Here is an 18,890-nt window from a genome sequence, read left to right on the forward strand (position 1 = left end):
CCTTAAAATTCCGAAGTAGTTTCAGCTGATCGCTGCATGAGTAACAGTCAGAAATGTCAACCCATCAAACTGGGGCAGAATTTTAAGAAGGACCCTCAAAATTCCGTAGCAAGAGAGGTTGCAATGTCCCGAGCTATGTCATGTTCGTCGGTTCATCTAAAAGTTATTTTTAATTATAAATTTATGTCATGCTTTTATAAAATCATGCATGTTTATTATTGAGACTGCTTTGTTTATGTTACACCTTGTGTATTCGGCGTTATCATGCAATAAATGGGCTAATTCGATAGGAAGATAATTTTTATGAGATATTTAAATGATGCGATAGTTATATGTTAAGATTGGAAGTCATTTGAGTTGTGATTAAAAATTTGACAAAGATCGAGCGCAAGTTACGGGTTTAAATTTCACTGGAATTTGGATAAAATGTTGATAACTGTTTATCTCAATATACTGGGAGTTATAGTGTGTTCTACCTACCGAATCGAAGTTCTATGAGTCTAGTTTTTAATGCGATAAACCGTTCGTTAATACGACTTCGGAGTAGAGAGATATTAACATTTTCATGTAGGGGTGAACACTGTTACGGGAACAGTGTGCCTAGTCGGGTTTAGTCAAAATTTCTTTATTCAAGTCAATTTTTAAAACAGAACCCCTGCGTTTTATCCTCTCCAAAACAGAACCAAAAACCTAGGGATTTCCTCTCAAACTCCTCCCATCCATCTATCCAAGCATAGCAACAATTTAGTCATCCTCAAGATGGAGAACACCATGGTAGCTTCGGAATCGTGAATTCTTCGGTGTTTCACTTTTCATAGCAAAACTCCGCCTTGTAATTTCGAATTTTGAGTAATTCTGGTCACATAAGGTATGATTTAACTTCCTCTTTGATCTTTGTAAACTTCTACCATAAGAATTCTTAATAAATAGTTGAAACCTCTATAGAAATATTCTTGATTTTTTTAAGAAACCTCTCTTAGTATGGTTTGATTGTTGGGGCTGTTCTATATGGTTTTATTGTGTTGTTTGGATCTGTGAAGACATGGATGAAATTTTGTTGATGAGGAGATGTAGTAAAGTAAAATTTGGTGGTGTGTTGTGGGAAAATTAATCTACAAAAGAGTCTACAAATTCATGGCCACAAGTTGTTCGCGTAAATGTCTAAATGAAGAATTATATAAGCTATGAGCTTGAATTTGATTTTGAATGGTTTGTATTATGTAGGAAATCATTCCTAAGGGTTTTGAGGTCTTGGAAACAGTATATAACTCCATCGACAAGGTATGTAGGGCTTTCGCTATACTTTTCGGCATGACTAGAATTCGAATAAACGTTTATCGAATTGTCTCATCGGATTCGAGTTATTTCACCTTCAACTTATAAAGATGCTTAGACCTGTTTCTCATAGATTGCTTACTCTATAGGATATCTATGAATTCTCGGATTTCCTCGTTCCTTGCTTAAAAAGAACTAGAGCCTTTTTACTCTTTCTCCTTTCGACGTTCATATAAATCATGAATAAGTAACATTTACTACAAAGGTGCTCATAATAAACAACTCTCATGTTCTTAGTACTTGTTGGCTCGTAGTTGAAAATTAACTATTTTTAGCCACAACCATGATAGTCGGGGAATAGTGATTATAGGCCACTTCGACTCTTCTTAGAATATGTCTTTTAAGGTTGGTTTCGCATTGCACCTATATAATTCATGATTTAGTATATGTGTGTATTTACTTTCATTACCGAGCCGCATTATAGACGGCCGGGTATGACACATATTGTGTAACCACTGATCAGTTGGGATTACCGAGCTTCACGTGGCCGGGTACGATTCTACCGAGCCTTTATTATGGCCGGGTATGTTATGGATATTATAGCCCCACAGAGGGATTTATTATTATATAATGTGATATATTATAAGTAGCGATAGTGAACGACGGTGTCACGAGCATACATTTATATCCATGTTGAATTTTAGTTTCCTACCGAGGCTAGTTTTAGAATTCAAATTGTCTATATGTCTCTTCTCTTGTTAATTACATTTTTCATGTTACACTTGTCTCCCTACATATTCAGTACATATTTCGTACTGACGCATTTTTATGCGCTGTATTCATGCACACAAGTTCGAATAGACAGAGCGGTGTGCCTCCTCAGTAGGACCCCCAGGATCAGCGTTGGGTTTCGCACTCCACTTCTTCGGAGTTACTGACTTTGAGTCCATAGGTACTATTACAGATGTATATGTGTGGTTTTGGGCATGTCGGGGGCTTTGTCCCGCCCTGCTGAGATTGTCTTACACTCTTATAGGCTTGCAGACTAGCGGTCATTGTATATATATATATTTTTCGTATCGCCCTATCGGCCTTCTGGATAGCTGTTATACTGTTGTTGCAGCCTTGTTGGCCTAGTTTATATATATATATATATGTCGTGTTGGGCTCTTCTGCCTGCAGGTTATTATATTTCAGATCATATCTCATGGTTGGTTCGCTCGGGCCTTCGGGCATCGGGTGCCAGCCACACCTCCCAAGGTTGGGGTGTGACAAACTTGGTATCAGAGCAGGTCAGTCCTAGGGAGTCTGCAAGCCGTGTCTAGTAGAGTCTTGTTTATGGTGTGTTGTGCACCACACTTATAAACATGAGGCTATTGGGCATTTAGGATTATTACTTTCTTCTTGATCTAGATCGTGCAATAGAGCCTAATCATAAGTGTTCATTCCTAATTCTCTTTTTGTTTACCTTCTCAGTGATGCCTAACACTAGGAGACGACAAGTGGCTATGAAATTTATTCAGAGGTTGGATGAGGAGGTGGGAGAGGGCACAAGTCAGGTGCCACCTGCTAATGTAGATCAACATGAGCCACAGAATGAGGCTGATTCTCAGGCTTCCGGGGCAGTACCCCCACCACCCCCGGAAGGGCGTAGAGGAGCTAACATACCTCCAGTCCCTCTCCCAGTTGTTCCTGATCAGGACCTAGACATGCGGAGTGTTGTACAATTACTGACTCGAGTAGTGGCCTCCCAGGCCTAACACTAGACCCTCGGTATTGCTGATAGGTCCGTGAGTGCGAGAGTTCGGGACATTATCAACTTGGATCCTCCAGTATTTACAGGGGTTGATCCTAATGCTGACCCACAGTATTTTCTGGATCTTATGCAACGGACCTTACAAATTATACATGCCACGGATGTTGAGTCAGTGGAGTTTACTTCTTATAGACTACGTGATCTTGTTGTGACATGGTATGAGACTTGGAAGCAGACTCGGGGGCCTAATGTGCCACCAGTGACATGGAAGGAGTTCTCTGAGGCATTTTAATAGCAATATTTGCCAATCGATCTTCGAAGAGCCCGACGAGATAGGTTCTTACACTTAGAACAGGGTAATATGAGCGTTCGGGAATATAGCATGCAGTTCAACTCTTTGGTTAGGTATGCTCCTACGATTGTTGCTGATATGAGTGATCGGGTACACCAGTTTGTTAGTGGTTTGGAGGCACACTTGATAAATGAGTGCACTACAGCTTCTCTAAACCAAGGAATGGATATTGCCCGTATTCAAGCATATGCACAGGGTCTAGAGGATCGCAAGAGGCAACAACGAGCCAATCGAGAGCATGATAGAGGGAAGCAGAAGAGGGCGCGGTTCGCAGGTAACATAGGAGAGTTTTGAGGTGGATTTAGGCCACAGTTTCCCCGGCGTTAGTCTTATCCGGCAGCTAGTGCACCGCCACAGTTTCAGGGATAGCGCCAGGATCGGACCACTAATTCTGGTCCAGGTCAGAATTCACGGACCCCAGGTCCACAGTTTAGAGGCGAGTTTAGTCAGATGAGGCCTCAGTTTCCTAGATGTGATCGATGTGGCCGAAATCATTTTGGACCATGTCGCCAGGGTTCTGATGCATGTTATACATGTGGACAGCCAGGTCATATTATGAGACATTGTCCGATGACAGGTGGAGGGGGTATGGCTCAGCCGACGGCATCTGCATGGGCTTCTTCTTCTTCGGTACGTCCTCCTAGGCAGAGTATGCAGACATCAGCTGGCAGGGGTAGGGGAAGATTTGGAGCTTCTGGTTCAGTAGGTCAGCAGAATCGCATATATGCTTTATCGAGTCGTCAGGATTTAGAGTCATCTCCGGACGTGGTTACAAGTATACAATCCGTCTTTTCTACCGATATGTATGCCTTGATAGATCCTGGTTCTACATTATCGTATATCTCCCCCTTCGTTGCTAGTAAATGTGATAGGGAGCCTGAATTGTTGCATAAGTCCTTTGAGGTATCTACACCAATGGGTGAGTCTGTTGTAGTTAGACGGGTATATCGAAGTTGTGACGTGAAGATTCATGACCGCCATACGTTAGCTTATTTGCATGAGCTAGAAATGGTTGATTTTGATATCATTATGGGTATGGATTGGTTGGCTTCTTGTTATGCCAATGTAGATTGCTGGACAAAGATTGTTCGTTTTAATTTTCCAAGTGAGCCTATTATTGAATGGAAAGGTGATGCTGTAGCGCCTAAGGGAAAGTTTATTTCTTACCTTAAAGCTCGAAGGATGATTTTGAAAGGGTACATCTATCATTTGGTACGAGTGCATGATATGGAGGTGAAATCTCCAACTCTTCAATCGGTTCCCATCGTGAATGAATTTCCTGATGTATTTCCTGATGAACTTCCTGGTCTTCCTCCGGAAAGAGAAATCAACTTTGCTATTGATATGCTTCCAGATACTCAACCAATATCTATTCCTCCATATAGAATGGCTCCTGCCGAGTTAAAAGAATTGAAAGCCCAGTTGAAGGATCTTTTGAATAAGGGCTTTATCAGGCCCAGCACATCTCCCTTGGGTGCACTAGTGTTGTTTGTTCGTAAGAAGGATGGTTCGTTAAGAATGTGTATTGACTATCGCCAACTCAACAAAGTGACTATCAAGAACAAGTACCCTTTACCTAGAATTGATGATTTGTTTGATCAGTTGCAAGGTGCCAAATATTTCTCAAAGATTGACCTTCGATCCGGCTATCACCAATTGCGAGTTAAGGAGAGAGATATTCTGAAAACGGCTTTCCGGACTAGATATGGCCATTATGAATTTCTTGTGATGTCTTTCGGTCTTACTAATGCGCCAGCAGCTTTTATGGATTTATTGAATCGGGTTTTCAATCCATTTCTAGATATATTTGTAATTGTTTTCATTGATGATATTCTGGTATATTCTCGATCAAAAGCAGAACATGAGGATCATTTGCGTGTGGTGTTGCAGACTTTGAAAAATCAAAACTTATATGCTAAATTCTCCAAATGTGAATTTTGGTTGAATTCAGTGGCTTTCCTTGGGCATAACATTTCCGATGAAGGTATTAAGGTAGATGGTCAGAAAATTGAAGCAGTACAAAACTGGCCTAGACCCACAACTCCTACGGAAGTTCGTAGTTTCTTGGGCTTAGCTGGTTATTATCGGAGATTTGTTGAGAACTTCTCTTCTATTGCTGCTCCCATGACAAAATTGACACACAAAGCCGTTAAGTTCCAATGGTCTGATGCATGTGAAAGGAGCTTTCATGAGTTGAAGAAACGCTTAACATCAGCACCTGTTCTAGCACTTCCTGAAGGATTTGAAGGTTATGTGGTATATTGTGATGCATCCAAGGTTGGATTGGGATGTGTTCTAATGCAGCATGGAAAAGTTATTGCATATGCTTCGTGGCAATCGCGGAAGCACGAATACAATTATCCGACTCACGATATTGAGTTAGCAGTCGTTATATTTGCCTTGAAAATATGGCGTCATTATTTTTATGGTGTTCATGTGGATATCTATACAGATCACAAAAGTTTACAATATATATTTAAGCAGAAAGACTTGAACTTGAGATAAAGGAGATGGCTTGAATTGCTGAAGGACTATGATGTGGATATTTTGTACCATCCGGGCAAAGCGAATGTGGTAGCTGATGCATTGAGTCGCAAATCCATGGGCAGCTTGAACCATGTAGAAGCTGGGAAATTTGAAATGACTAAGGAGATATATCGATTGGCTAACCTGAGTGTACGGCTACATGATACAGGTGACCAGGGTGTAGTAGTCCAAAATATTGCGGGGTCATCACTGGTAGCTGAGGTAGAAATGCGCCAATTTGAGGATCCGGAGTTAGTCAAAATTAAAGATAGCATCCCTTTTCAGAAGAAGCAGTTGTTCGAGCAATCTGATGATGGAATTCTAAAATATAAAGGCCGATGGTGTGTACCTAATGTTGGGGAGCTTCGTTAGCAAATTATGACAGAGATGCACCAGTCTCGGTACTCAGTTCATCCTGGTTCAACCAAAATGTATCATGATCTTCGTCAACTATACTGGTGGAACGGCATGAAGAAAGATATATCCACATTTGTGGCTCAGTGTCCCAACTGCCAGCAGGTTAAAGCTGAACACCAGAAACCTGGAGGGCTACTTCAAAATATTGAGATTCCAGCTTGGAAATAGGAATCGATTAATATGGATTTCATTACTGGATTGCCCAATTCTCGCCGTAAGTTCAATTCTATTTGGGTCATTGTGGATAGGCTGACGAAATCAGCTCACTTTCTCCCAGTTGGGACCACCTATTCAGCTGAAGACTATGCGAGCCTGTATATCAAGGAAATTGTTCGGCTACATGGTGTTCCGTTTTCTATTATATCTGACAGAGGTGCCCAATTTACAGCTAATTTCTGGAGGTCTTTTCAAGAAGGTTTGGGTACTCTTGTTAACCTTAGTACAACATTTCATCCGCAGACCGACGGACAAGACGAATGCACTATTCAGACACTCGAAGCTATGTTGCGAGCTTGTATCTTAGACTTCAAGGGAAGTTGGGAAGATCATTTACCACTTATTGAGTTTGCCTACAATAACAGTTATCACGCTGGTATTCAGATGGCACCTTATGAGGCACTATATGGGAGGAAATGCAGATCTCCTATTGGCTGGTTCGATGTTGGCGAGACAAAGTTGCTAGGACCTGAATTGGTACAACAAGCTGTAGAAAAGGTAAAGTTGATCCAGGAAAGGTTGTGTACATCTCAAAGTCGACAGAAATCATATTCAGATAACCGACGTCGAGACTTGGAATTTGTTGTGGGAGACTGGGTATTCTTGAAAGTGTCGCCTATGAAGGGTGTAATGAGATTTGGTAAGAAAGGAAAACTCAACCTTAGATATGTTGGGCCATATCAGATTGTTCAGAGAATTGGGCGAGTAGCCTACAAACTTGACCTGCCACCAGAATTAGAAGCAATCCATCCGATATTTCACATTTCCAAGCTTCGGAAATTCTTAGGTGATCCTTCTTGCATCAGCCCTATCGAGGATATTGAAGTTTCCGAGAACTTGTCATATGAAGAAATACCTATTGCCATTCTTGACCATCAAATTCGTAAGCTACGGACTAAAGAGGTAGCCTCAGTAAAAGTACTTTAGAGGAGCAATAATGTAGAGGAAATGACATGGGAGGCCAAGGAGGACATGAAGTCCAGATACCCTCATTTATTTGAGTCTTCAGGTGATATGCTTGAGACAAATATGGCAGTTGTTGCACATATATCAACCAGTGACAGTTAAGGTAATTATGTCATGTCTAACCTTCTTATTATCATTATTGTATAAGTAAATGGTCGGGTGAGGCCAAGTTGATGTTATTATTATGATGTGTAGCCCTGTGTGGCCTTAGATATGTATGTTTGGGATGATGACAGGTTTTGGATATTCCTATTTATAGGGGAAACTCTGGCGAAATTTTTTTTTTAAAAAAAATCAGAAGTTAGGTTAACCGTTAGCATTCGAGGACGAATGTTCTTAAGGAGGGGAGAATGTTACACCTTGTATATTCGGCGTTATCATGCTGTAAATGGGCTAATTCGATAGGAAGATAATTTCTATGAGATATTTAAATGATGCGATAGTTATATGTTAATATTGGAAGTCATTTGAGTTGTGATTAAAAATTCGACAAAGATCGCGCGCAAGTTACGGGTTTAAATTTCACTGGAATTTGGATAAAATGTTGATGACCTTTTATCTCAATATACTGGGAGTTATGGTGTGTTCTACCTACCAAATCGAAGGTCTATGAGTCTAGTTTTCAACGCAACAAACCGTTCGTTAATACGACTTCGGAGTAGAGAGATATTAACATTTTCGTACAGGGGTGCACACTGTTACGGGAACAGTGTGCCTAGTCGGGTTTAGTCAAAATTTCTTTATTTAAGTCAATTTTTAAAACAGAACCCCTGCGTTTTATCCTCTCCAAAACAGAACCAAAAACCTAGGGATTTCCTCTCAAACTCCTCCCATCCATCTAGCCAAGCATAGCAACAATTTAGTCATCCTCAAGATGGAGAACACCATGGTAGCTTCGGAATCGTGAATTCTTCGGTGTTTCACTTTTCATAGCAAAACTCCGCCTTGTAATTTCGAATTTTGAGTAATTCTGGTCATATAAGGTATGATTTAACTTCCTCTTTTATCTTTGTAAACTTCTACCATAAGAATTCTTAAGAAATATTTGAAACCTCTATAGAAATATTCTTGATTTTTTTTAAGAAACGTCTCTTAATATGGTTTGATTGTTGGGGCTGTTCTATATGGTTTTATTGTGTTGTTTGGATCTGTGAAGACATGGATGGAATTCTGTTGATGAGGAGATGTAGTAAAATAAAATTTGGTGGTGTGTTGGGGGAAAATTAATCTACAAAAGAGTCTACAAATTCATGGCCACAAGTTGTTCGAGTAAATGTCTAAATGAAGAATTATATAAGCTATGAGCTTGAATTTGATTTTGAATGGTTTGTATTATGTAGGAAATCATTCATAAGGCTTTTTAGGTCTTGGAAGAGTATATAACTCCATCGACAAGGTATGTAGGGCTTTCGCTATACTTTTCGGCATGACTAGAATTCGAATAAACGTTTATCGAATTGTCTCGTCGGATTCAAGTTATTTCACCTTCAACTTATAAAGATGCTTAGACCTGATCTTTTCTCATAGATTGCTTACTCTAGAGGATATCTATGAATTCTCGGATTTCCTTGTTCCTTGCTTAAAAAGAACTAGAGCCTTTTTACTCGTTCTCCTTTCGACGTTCATATAAATCATGAATAAGTAACATTTACTTCAAAGGTGCTCATAATACACAACTCTCATGTTCTTAGTACTTGTTGGCTCGTAGTTGAAAATTAAATATTTTTAGCCACAACCATGATAGTCGGGGAATAATGATGATAGGCCACTTCGACTCTTCTTAGAATACGTCTTTTAAGGTTGGTTTCGCATTGCACCTATATAATTCATGATTTAGTATATGTATGTATTTACTTTCATTACCGAGCCGCACTATAGACGGTCGGGTATGACACATATTGTGTAACCACTGATCAGTTGGGATTACCGATCTTCACGTGGCCAGGTACGATTCTACCGAGCCTTTATTATGGTCGAGTATGTTATGGATTTTATAGCCCCACAGAGGGATTTATTATTATATAATGTGATATATTATAAGTAGCGATAGTGAACGACGGTGTCACGAGCATACATTTATATCCATGTTGAATTTTAGTTTCCTACCGAGGCTAGTTTCAGAATTCAAATTATCTCTATGTCTCTTCTCTTGTTAATTACATTTTTCATGTTACACTTGTCGCCCTACATATTCAGTACATATTTCGTACTGACGCATTTTTATGCGCTGTATTCATGCCCACAGGTTCCAATAGACAGAGCGGCGTGCCTCCTCAGTAGGACCCCCAGGATCAGCGTTGGGTTTCGCACTCCACTTCTTCGGAGTTGCTGACTTTGAGTCCATTGGTACTATTACAGATGTATATGTGTGGTTTTGGGCATGTCGGGGGCTTTGTCCCGCCCTGTTGAGATTGTCTTACACTCTTAGAGGCTTGCAGACTAGCGGTCATTGTATATATATATTTTTCATATCACCCTATCGACCTTCTGGATAGCTGTTATACTGTTGTTACAGCCTTGTTGGCCTAGTTTATATATATATATATATATATATATATATATATATATGTCGTGTTGGGCTCTTCTGCCTGCAGGTTATTATATTTCAGATCATATCTCATGGTTGGTTCGCTCGGGCCTTGGGGCATCGGGTGCCAGCCACACCTCCCAAGGTTGGGGTGTGACAGTTTAGCAGCGCTACCCCAACGATACAGACAGTATCACTAGATCAAAGTCGAACGAGTCAAGCAAAGACAGTAGGGATATGAAATAAACTCCTCCCCATACAAAACTCACCATTTTTCTTTGGATGCAGGCACTAGGATTGCGAAATCATCAGACACACTGTACACCCATGGAACAAACATTGTTCAAGAATGCGACTCTCCGAACCGTGATACTTGCTAGCATTTGCTGCTAGTACGCACCAATGATGTCCCGTATGTCATAATTATACCAGTAATCACAGTGCTGCAACCTGCTATCAGCTAAGAAAACTCTATTGTCATTTGTTATTTTATTTCTTCCATAATGCTACCATTCTGCCTTCCGAGACTAAACGTCGTCTCCATCTACGTCTGCATTGCATAAGGCTACTGTTCTGCCTTTCAATCTACATAAGGCTACCATTCTGCCTTCCGAGACTAAACACTATCTCCATTTGCATCTACATTGCATAAGGCTACTATTCTGCCTTCAAATCTGCATAAGGGTACCATTTTGCCTTCCAAATTGCATAAGGCTACCATTCTGCCTTCCGAGACTAAATGTTGTCTCCATCTGCATTCGCATTGCATAAGGCTACTATTCTGCCTTCCAATCTGCATAAGACTACCATTCTACCTTCCGAGACTAAACATTGTCTCCATCTGCATTTGCATTGCATAAGGCTACTATTCTGCCTTCCAATTTACATAAGGCTTCCATTCTGCCTTCCGAGACTAAACGTTTTCTCCATCTGCATTGGCATTGCATAAGGCTAATATTCTGCCTTCCAATTCGCATAAGGCTACCATTATGCCTTCCGAGACTAAACACTGTCTCTATCTTCCTTCGCATTGCATAAGGCTACTATTCTGCTTTCCAATCTGCAAATGGCAACCCCTTCTACCCTCCAATCTGCATATGGATACCATTCTACCTTTCGATGTTAAGATCTAACTCCATCTGCATTTGCATTGCATAAGGCTACTATTCTGCCTTCCAATCTGCATAAGGCTACCATTCTACCTTCTGAGGTTAAGCTCTGCCTCCAATTTTCTTCGAAACTAAGTGCTATCCCAAAAACTATTTATCTTGTTTCTCTTACGGGCTAAGCTTTGCCCTTCAATTCACAAGACCGAGCTCTGTCTTGTTTGCATCATACTACTGCATCCTTCATGGTCTGAAATATCACCAACTCATCCAAAGGCATCATCGTTCGGAAGCACCATCTTCATAGCCCGAGAACACCATGTCATGGCTTGAGGATCTCTTTCAATCCTCTGCATATAATTATTCAAAGGCATCATAGTTCGGAGGTACCATCCTCATAGCCGGAGAACATCATCTCATGGCCTGCAAATCTTGCATCAAACAACCCATGGCCCATGACATCATGGTCTGAGGATGCCATTCCTAATCGTCCGAAGACAACATTCATGGTCCGACAGGAATTTGCATCATGTTTAAATTTATACACAGTATACGCTGGTATTGCTTCTATTTGTAGGTAAAACGGCGAGCAATGGCTACCCCAGTAGGTGTGATCCCACTCCAGTTCCCTCAAGCCATATTAAACCTAATCATTCCTGTAAGTCATTCACTCACCTAGCCTTAGATTTTGCATCCGTTCTTGAAATGGCTTTATCGGTATACTCCACCGATGGATCCTGAACTACATACGGCCTGATTCCTGTAAAATTATGGATATGTAGGCAATTCAGAAACCACGGTTGTGATGACCCAGCAACTCATCTCATGAATTACTGCTCCATTTTCCCCATTCCTGCTTATTTATGCTTTGTTTATCTGGGTTATGTGATATCGGGTTGGTCGGATCGAATCCGGAAGGAATTTGGTAAGGTTTGAGACACTTAGCCTCTTTTGAGGGAGCTTAAGTTGGAAAAGTCAACCGGATGTTGACTTATGTGTTAGAGGGCTCAGATGTGAGTTTTGATGGTTATGTTAGCTTTAAGAGGTGATTTATTACTTAGGAGTGTGATCGGAATGAGTTTTGGAGGTTCGTAGTAGATTTAGGCTTGACTTGGTGAAGTTGATATTTTAGCAATTTTCGGTTGATAGGAGAGATTTGGATATAGGGTTGGAATGGAATTCCGAGAGTTGCAGTAGTTCCATTATGTCATTTTGTATGTGTGTGCAAATTTTCAGGTCATTCAAACGTGGTTTGGTTGGGTTTTTGATCAAAAGCGTAATTTGGAAGATTTTAGAAAGTTTGGCTTGAATCCGATTTGTTTTGGGTGATTTGATGTTGTTTGAGGTGTTTTGGTGATTGGAACAAGTCTGAATAAGGTTTTAAGATATGTTTGTTCCTTTGGTTGAGGTCTCGGGGGCCTCGGGTGAGTTTCAGTTGGTCAACCGGATGATTTTGAAGTTTGAAAAATTGCAGATTTTGAGTTCCAACAGTTGCAGACATTTTGGTGTTTGGGGCTCACTTCCTTCATAGCTGGTCATTTTTGGAGATTTTTGAAGGATATTGAAGAGGGGTTCAAGGGGAATTACTTGGAGTTAAGATTCATGGACTAAAAACTCGATTATTTTGTGAATTTTACCTAGAAATTGAAGTGAGGCACACGCTTGATGACGAGCGTGGGGTCGTGCACTATTGGGGATTGTGACTTGGGCCATCCCGGTTTATGATTTTATCGTGTATTTGATTGAAAACTATTTGCTATCATCATTATTTGGACTGAATGCCATATCTGGGCCTAGTGCCAACTATTTGAACCCTTCAGGAATTTTTATTGAAATTTCCTCACTGTTTTGACTTTATACTTGAACTCAGTCATGTTATTTTCCACTATTTTACTACTCAACCATGTTTACTCAGTTTTAATACTTAAATGACATTTTAAATGATGTTTGGGCTAAGAACACTATTTTACTATTGCCCGAGGGGCTTGTGAGGATTTTTGGCTGAGCAAGGACGAGGGCCTATGTTGTGAGGAAACACTGATACTGATTTGAGGCTGAGGGCCTGAGATATGTACGCCACGAGGTGGCTTGATTGATATGAGGCCGAGGGCCTAGTTTGATGCCACGAGATGGCTTGTTGTTGCGCTTGGGTCGTAAGGGGCCCCTCTAGGAGTCTGCACACCCCCAGTGAGTGCGGGTACCCATTGTGATGTGAGATTGAGCCTGAGCGGCTGGTATTGTTCTGAGATGTTGCCCGAGGGGCGGATTTGCTGATAATGTGCCCGAGGGGCAAACTTCTATTTGTTTACTTTACCTTAATTACCTGTCAATTACTTGTTCACTTGTTGAAAGAAGTTTTACTTGATTTTTCACTGGTTTACTGCTTTGAAATGATTTTTACTACTTCATTATAGATTGTCGTGTGGCTTACGTGTTTTCTTACTTTCAGTCGTTATTTACATTTGTTACTCACTAAGTTAGAGTACTCACTTTACTCCTTGAACCATTTTATGTAGATTCAGGCGTAGCTGGTTCCGCTCCTGAGTGTTGATTTATCCCAGCTTCAGGCGGACCTTCGAGGAGTCTTTATGTAGCTGTTGGAGTTCACATCCTGGAGCTCCTCCCTGTCTATTTCCTTTATGTTCTTAGTTAAGTATTTAAAACTCTGTAGTTACATTTGAGGATTATGTATTGTTAGATGGTTGTGACTTGTGACTCCCCCGTTTGGGCTATGTCGGGTTGTATTTTTGCTACTTATTATCATTAAATCATGTTTTAGACCGGCTCTATGTTGATTAACTGCTTTAACAAGTGAATTGAGTTTAGTTGGCTGGCCTTTTATTCACAAGAAGCGACATCACGACCGGGTTCGGGGTTAGGGTCGTGACAAGTTGGTATCATAGCCTAGGTTACTTAGGTCTCACGAGTCATGAGCAGGTTTAGTATAGTCTTGTGGATCGGTATGAAGATGTCTGTATTTATCCTCGAGAGGCTGCAGAACCTTTAGGAAAAACCTCATATTCTTGAAATTCTTATCGTGCGAACTTATTGATCCGAGTACTAAACTTCTTTTGTTTTACTCTCTCATAGATGGTGAGGACACGGGCTACTGGTTGGGGTGAATGACCCCTAGTACCACAAGCTGTGGCCACCAGAGGCCGAGGACGCGGTCGTGGTCGTGGTAGGGGTAGAGCGGCTAGAGCAGCACCTCAGATCCACCATCTGCCCTAGTTCAGGACTAGGTCCCAGCTATGGATGCTCCAGCAGCACCAGCTCAGGCACCAGCTGTGCCTATTGTGATTCCAGGTTTTCAGGAGGCCTTAGCTCAGATCTTATCAGTTTGCACTGGCCTGGCTCAGGCGGTTTTAGCCACTACAACTGCAGCTACTTCTCAGGCCGGGGGAGGCAATCAGACTCCTGTCGCTCGCACACTTAAGTAGGTCGTGCAGGGACTTCAGATGTCAGGGGCATATCCAGCCCAGCCGGTTACCGCTGCTCCGGACTATGTAGTTTCTTCTATGCCGGAGGATGAGCAGCGTAGGTTATAGAGGTTTGGTAGACTGCAGCCTCCACCTTCAGTGATGTAGAGGGCGAGGATGCCCAGGGTTTCTTAGATAAGTGCTAGAGAATGGTTCATACAGCAGGTATTCTGGAGACCAGCGGGGCCTCTTTCACTACTTATCAGTTTTTTTGAGATGCCTTTACTTGGTGGGATGTTTTTGAGAGGCGTAGGTCTGTTGGTGCAGCACCCCTTACCTAGCAGTAGTTCTCCGTTCTCTTTCTTGAGAAGTATGTGCTGCAGTCTCGCAGAGAGGAGCTATGTAGGCAGTTTGAGTGGTTACATTAAGGGGTGATGACAATGTTGTAGTATGAGTTGAGGTTGTCCGAGTTAACTCATCATTCCATTTGGTTGGTCTCGACAGATAGAGAAAGGTTTAGGAGGTTTGTTGATGGTCTTACTTATCAACTTCGTATTCTTATGACTAGGGAGAGGGTGACTGGTGCTACTTTCGAGGAGTCTGTGGATATTGCTAGTGAGATTAAGTATGTTCGTCGCTAGGAGCAAGAGGAGAGGGAGCCCAAGAGGCCTTGAGCATTTGGCAGCTATAGTAGTACTCCTTCGAGGGATCAGTTTCAGAACGGCAGAGGTCGTTCATTCAGGTCTGCTCAGCCAGCTCGCCCAGGTTATCATTAGGCATCTCCAGGTCATGATTATCACGGATCTTAGCAGGTCCAGTCATCACTCAATGCCCTTCCAGCTCAGAGTTCGACCCGTGCTCCATCAGCCCAGGGCTCTTCTATATCGAGTGCGTCTGCTACTCACTCCGGTGCGAGGGGTTCCCTTCTGTCCCCTTCTCGAGCACCTGGGAGTTGTTTTGAGTGTGGTGATGTAGGTCACATGTGGAGGCAGTGTCCCCGTCGTTTTGCTAGTTCATCCTAGCAGAGGGGTCAGTCATCGGCTTTAGCGCTAGTTGCTTCATCACCACCCGCCCAGCCAGCTAGGGGTGGAGGTCAGTCAGCTAGGGGCCGCCCCAGAGGGGGAGGTCGATCAGGGGGCAGTCAGCCCCATTTTTATGCACTCCCAGGCAGACCCGATGCTATTGCTTCAGATGTTGTCATTACAGATATTGTTTCAGTTTGCCACAAAGATGCCTCTGTATTATTTTATCCCGGTTCCACCTTTTCTTATGTGTCATCATACTTTGCTCGTTATTTGGGTATGCCCCGTGAGTTTTTTGCTTTACCTGTTCATGTATCTGCCCTGGTGGGCGATACTATTGTTGTATACCGTGTGCACCGGTCGTGTGTGGTGACTATTGGGGGTCTAGACACCCGTGTGGATCTTTTATTATTGTGTATGGTGGATTTCGATGTCATTTTGGGCATGGATTGGCTATCTCTGTGTCATGCTATTCTAGACTGTCATGATAAGACAGTCACATTGGCTATACCGTGTGTGCCACGGATCGGGTGGCGAGGTGTGACTTATTATGTTTCCAGTAGAGTGATCTCATTCTTGAAATCCCAGCATATGGTTGGGAAGGGTTGTCTTTCGTATCTAGCTTTTGTGAGGGATGTCGGAGTTGAGACTCCTAGTATTGATTTTATCCCAGTTGTAAGGGATTTTCCCAATGTGTTTCCTGCAGACCTACCGGGCATGCCATCGGATGGGGATATTGATTTTGGTATTGACCTAGTGCCGGGCACTCAACCCATTTCTATTTCGCCGTATCATATGGCACCAGCGGAGTTGAAGGAATTAAAAGAACAGCTTCAGGAACTCCTTGATAAAGGTTTCATTCGGCCTAGTGTGTCACCTTGGGCTGCGCCGGTTCTGTTTCTGAAGAAGAAGGATGGCACTATGAGGATGTGTATTGATTATAGACAATTGAACATGGTAACAATTAAGAACAAGTATCCTTTGCCTCGCATTGATGATTTATTCGACCAGCTACAGGGAGCGAGAGTGTTATCCAAGATTGATCTCCATTCAGGTTATCACCAGCTGAAGATCAGGGATTTGGATATTCTTAAGACAGATTTTAGGACCCGTTATGGTCATTGTGAGTTCTTGGTAATGTCTTTTGGGATGACCAATGCCCCAGTAGCATTCATACATTTGATGAACAACGTATTTCGGCTTTATCTCGATTCATTTGTCATAGTTTTCATTGATGATATTCTTGTGTACTCACGTAGTCAGGAGGAGTACGCGGAGCATTTGAGAGTCGTATTGCAGAGATTGAGGGAGGAGAAGCTTTATGCAAAATTCTCCAAGTGTGAGTTTTGGCTCAGTTCAGTGGCTTTCTTAGGGAATCTGTTGTCCAGCGAGGGTATTCAGATTGATCTAAAGAAAATAGAGGCAGTTCAGAGTTGGCCCAGACCGTCCTCAGCCACAGAGATTCGCAGTTTTCTTGGTTTGGTGAGTTATTATCGCTGTTTTGTTCAGGGATTCTCATCTATCACATCGCCCTTGACCAAGTTGACTCAGAACGGTACTTCATTTGTATGGTCGGACGAGTGTGAGGAGAGCTTTCAGAAGCTCAAGACAGCTTTGACCACAACTCCAGTATTGGTTTTGCCATCATCTTTAGGTTCATATACCGTGTATTGTGATGCTTCGAGAGTTGGGGTTGGTTGTGTGTTGATGCAGAAGGGTAGAGTTATTTCTTATGCTTCTTGTCAGTTAAAGCCCCATGAGAAAAACTACCCCGTTAATAATATGGAGTTAGCTGTCATAGTTCACGCATTGAAGATTTGGAGGCATTACTTGTATGGTGTATCTTGTGAGGTGTTGACTGATCATCGCAGTCTTCAGTATTTGTTCAAGCAAAAGGATCTTAATTTGAGATAGCATAGATGGTTGGAGTTGCTTAAGGATTATGATATCACTATATTGTACCATTCGGGAAAGGCCAATGTGGTGGTTGATGCATTGAGCCGAAAGGTAGTGAGTATGGGGAGTTTGGTATATATTCCAGTTGGGGAGAGACCTCTTGCAGTTGATATTTAGGTCTTGGCCAAATCGGTTTGTAAGGTTGGATATTTCAGAGCCCTGTCGGGTATTGGCTTGTGTGGTCTCTCGGTCTTCTTTATATGATCACATTAGAGAGCTCCAATATGATGTTCCGCATTTTCTAGTCCTTAAAGATAGAGTTCAGCATGATGATTCTAGAGATGTGACCATTGGTGATGATGGGGTGTTGAGGATGCAGGGCCGGATTTATGTGCCCATGTGGATGGGCTTCGAGAGTTGATTCTGGAGGAGGCCCATAGCTCGCGGTATTCCATTCATTTCGGGTGCCACGAAGATGTATCAGGATTTGAGGCAGCACTATTGGTGGAGAAGAATGAAGAAAGATATTGTGGGATTTGTAGCTCTGTGTCTCAATTGTCAGCATGTGAAATATGAGCATCGGAGATCGGGTGGCTTGCTTCAACGGATAGATATTCCCGAGTGGAAGTGGGAGAGGATCACTATGGACTTTGTTGATGGACTTCCACAGACTTTGAGGAAGTTCGATGCTATTTGGGTAATTGTGGATCGGATAACCAAGTCCGTGCACTTCATTCCTATGTGTACTACCTATTCTTCAGAGCGGTTGGCAGAGATCTATATCCGGGAGATTGTTCGTTTGCATGGTGTCCCAGTTTCCATCATTTCAGATAGGGGCACTCAGTTTACATCGCATTTTTGGAGGTCTGTGCAGCAAGAGTTGGGTACTCAGGTTAGGTTTGGCACAGCTTTTCACCCTCAGATGGACGGGCAGTCCGAGCACACTATTTAGATATTGGACGACATGTTGCGTGCTTGTGTCATTGATTTCAGAGGGTCATAGGATTAGTTTCTACCGCTTGCGAGGACATGTTGCGTGCTTATGTCGAGTATACAGATGGCTCCATATAAGGCTTTGTATGGGAGGCGTGTAGATCTCCAGTTGGTTGGTTCGAGCCCAGTGAGGCAAGACTATTGGGGACTGATTTGGTGCATGATGCTTTAGTGAAGGTGAAGATGATTCAGGAGAGACGTCGTACAGCGCAGTCAAAGCAAAAGAGCTATTCTGATAGGAAGGTTCGGGATGTGTCCTACATGGTTTGTCGAGAAGGTTCTGTTGAAGGTTTCACCCGTGAAGGGTGTTATGAGATTTGGGAAGAAAGGGAAATTGAGTCCTCGGTTCATTGGGCCTTTTGAGGTGCTTCGTAGGATTGGGGAGGTGGCTTATGAGCTTGCTTTGACGCCCAGCTTGT

At 42.2% G+C, this 18,890-nt stretch overlaps 2 protein-coding genes across 2 annotated transcripts; both read left to right on the top strand.

Annotated features, from left to right (window-relative positions):
• Window positions 1-3,413: 3,413 nt before the first annotated feature.
• Window positions 3,414-6,281, top strand: LOC142174397 (uncharacterized). Its single transcript, XM_075240185.1, has 5 exons — window positions 3,414-3,657; window positions 3,961-4,302; window positions 4,453-4,948; window positions 5,564-5,819; window positions 5,913-6,281. The coding sequence occupies exons 1-5, from the start codon at window positions 3,414-3,416 to the stop codon at window positions 6,279-6,281; spliced, it is 1,707 nt and encodes a 568-aa protein (XP_075096286.1).
• A 225-nt stretch (window positions 6,282-6,506) lies between these two features.
• On the top strand, window positions 6,507-11,947 carry LOC142174398 (uncharacterized). Its single transcript, XM_075240186.1, has 6 exons — window positions 6,507-6,727; window positions 6,965-7,040; window positions 7,227-7,445; window positions 7,552-7,611; window positions 11,719-11,799; window positions 11,924-11,947. The coding sequence occupies exons 1-6, from the start codon at window positions 6,507-6,509 to the stop codon at window positions 11,945-11,947; spliced, it is 681 nt and encodes a 226-aa protein (XP_075096287.1).
• Window positions 11,948-18,890: the final 6,943 nt, after the last annotated feature.

This window comes from Nicotiana tabacum, chromosome 20 (assembly GCF_000715075.1).
Source record: "Nicotiana tabacum cultivar K326 chromosome 20, ASM71507v2, whole genome shotgun sequence".
Taxonomy (NCBI): domain Eukaryota; kingdom Viridiplantae; phylum Streptophyta; class Magnoliopsida; order Solanales; family Solanaceae; genus Nicotiana; species Nicotiana tabacum.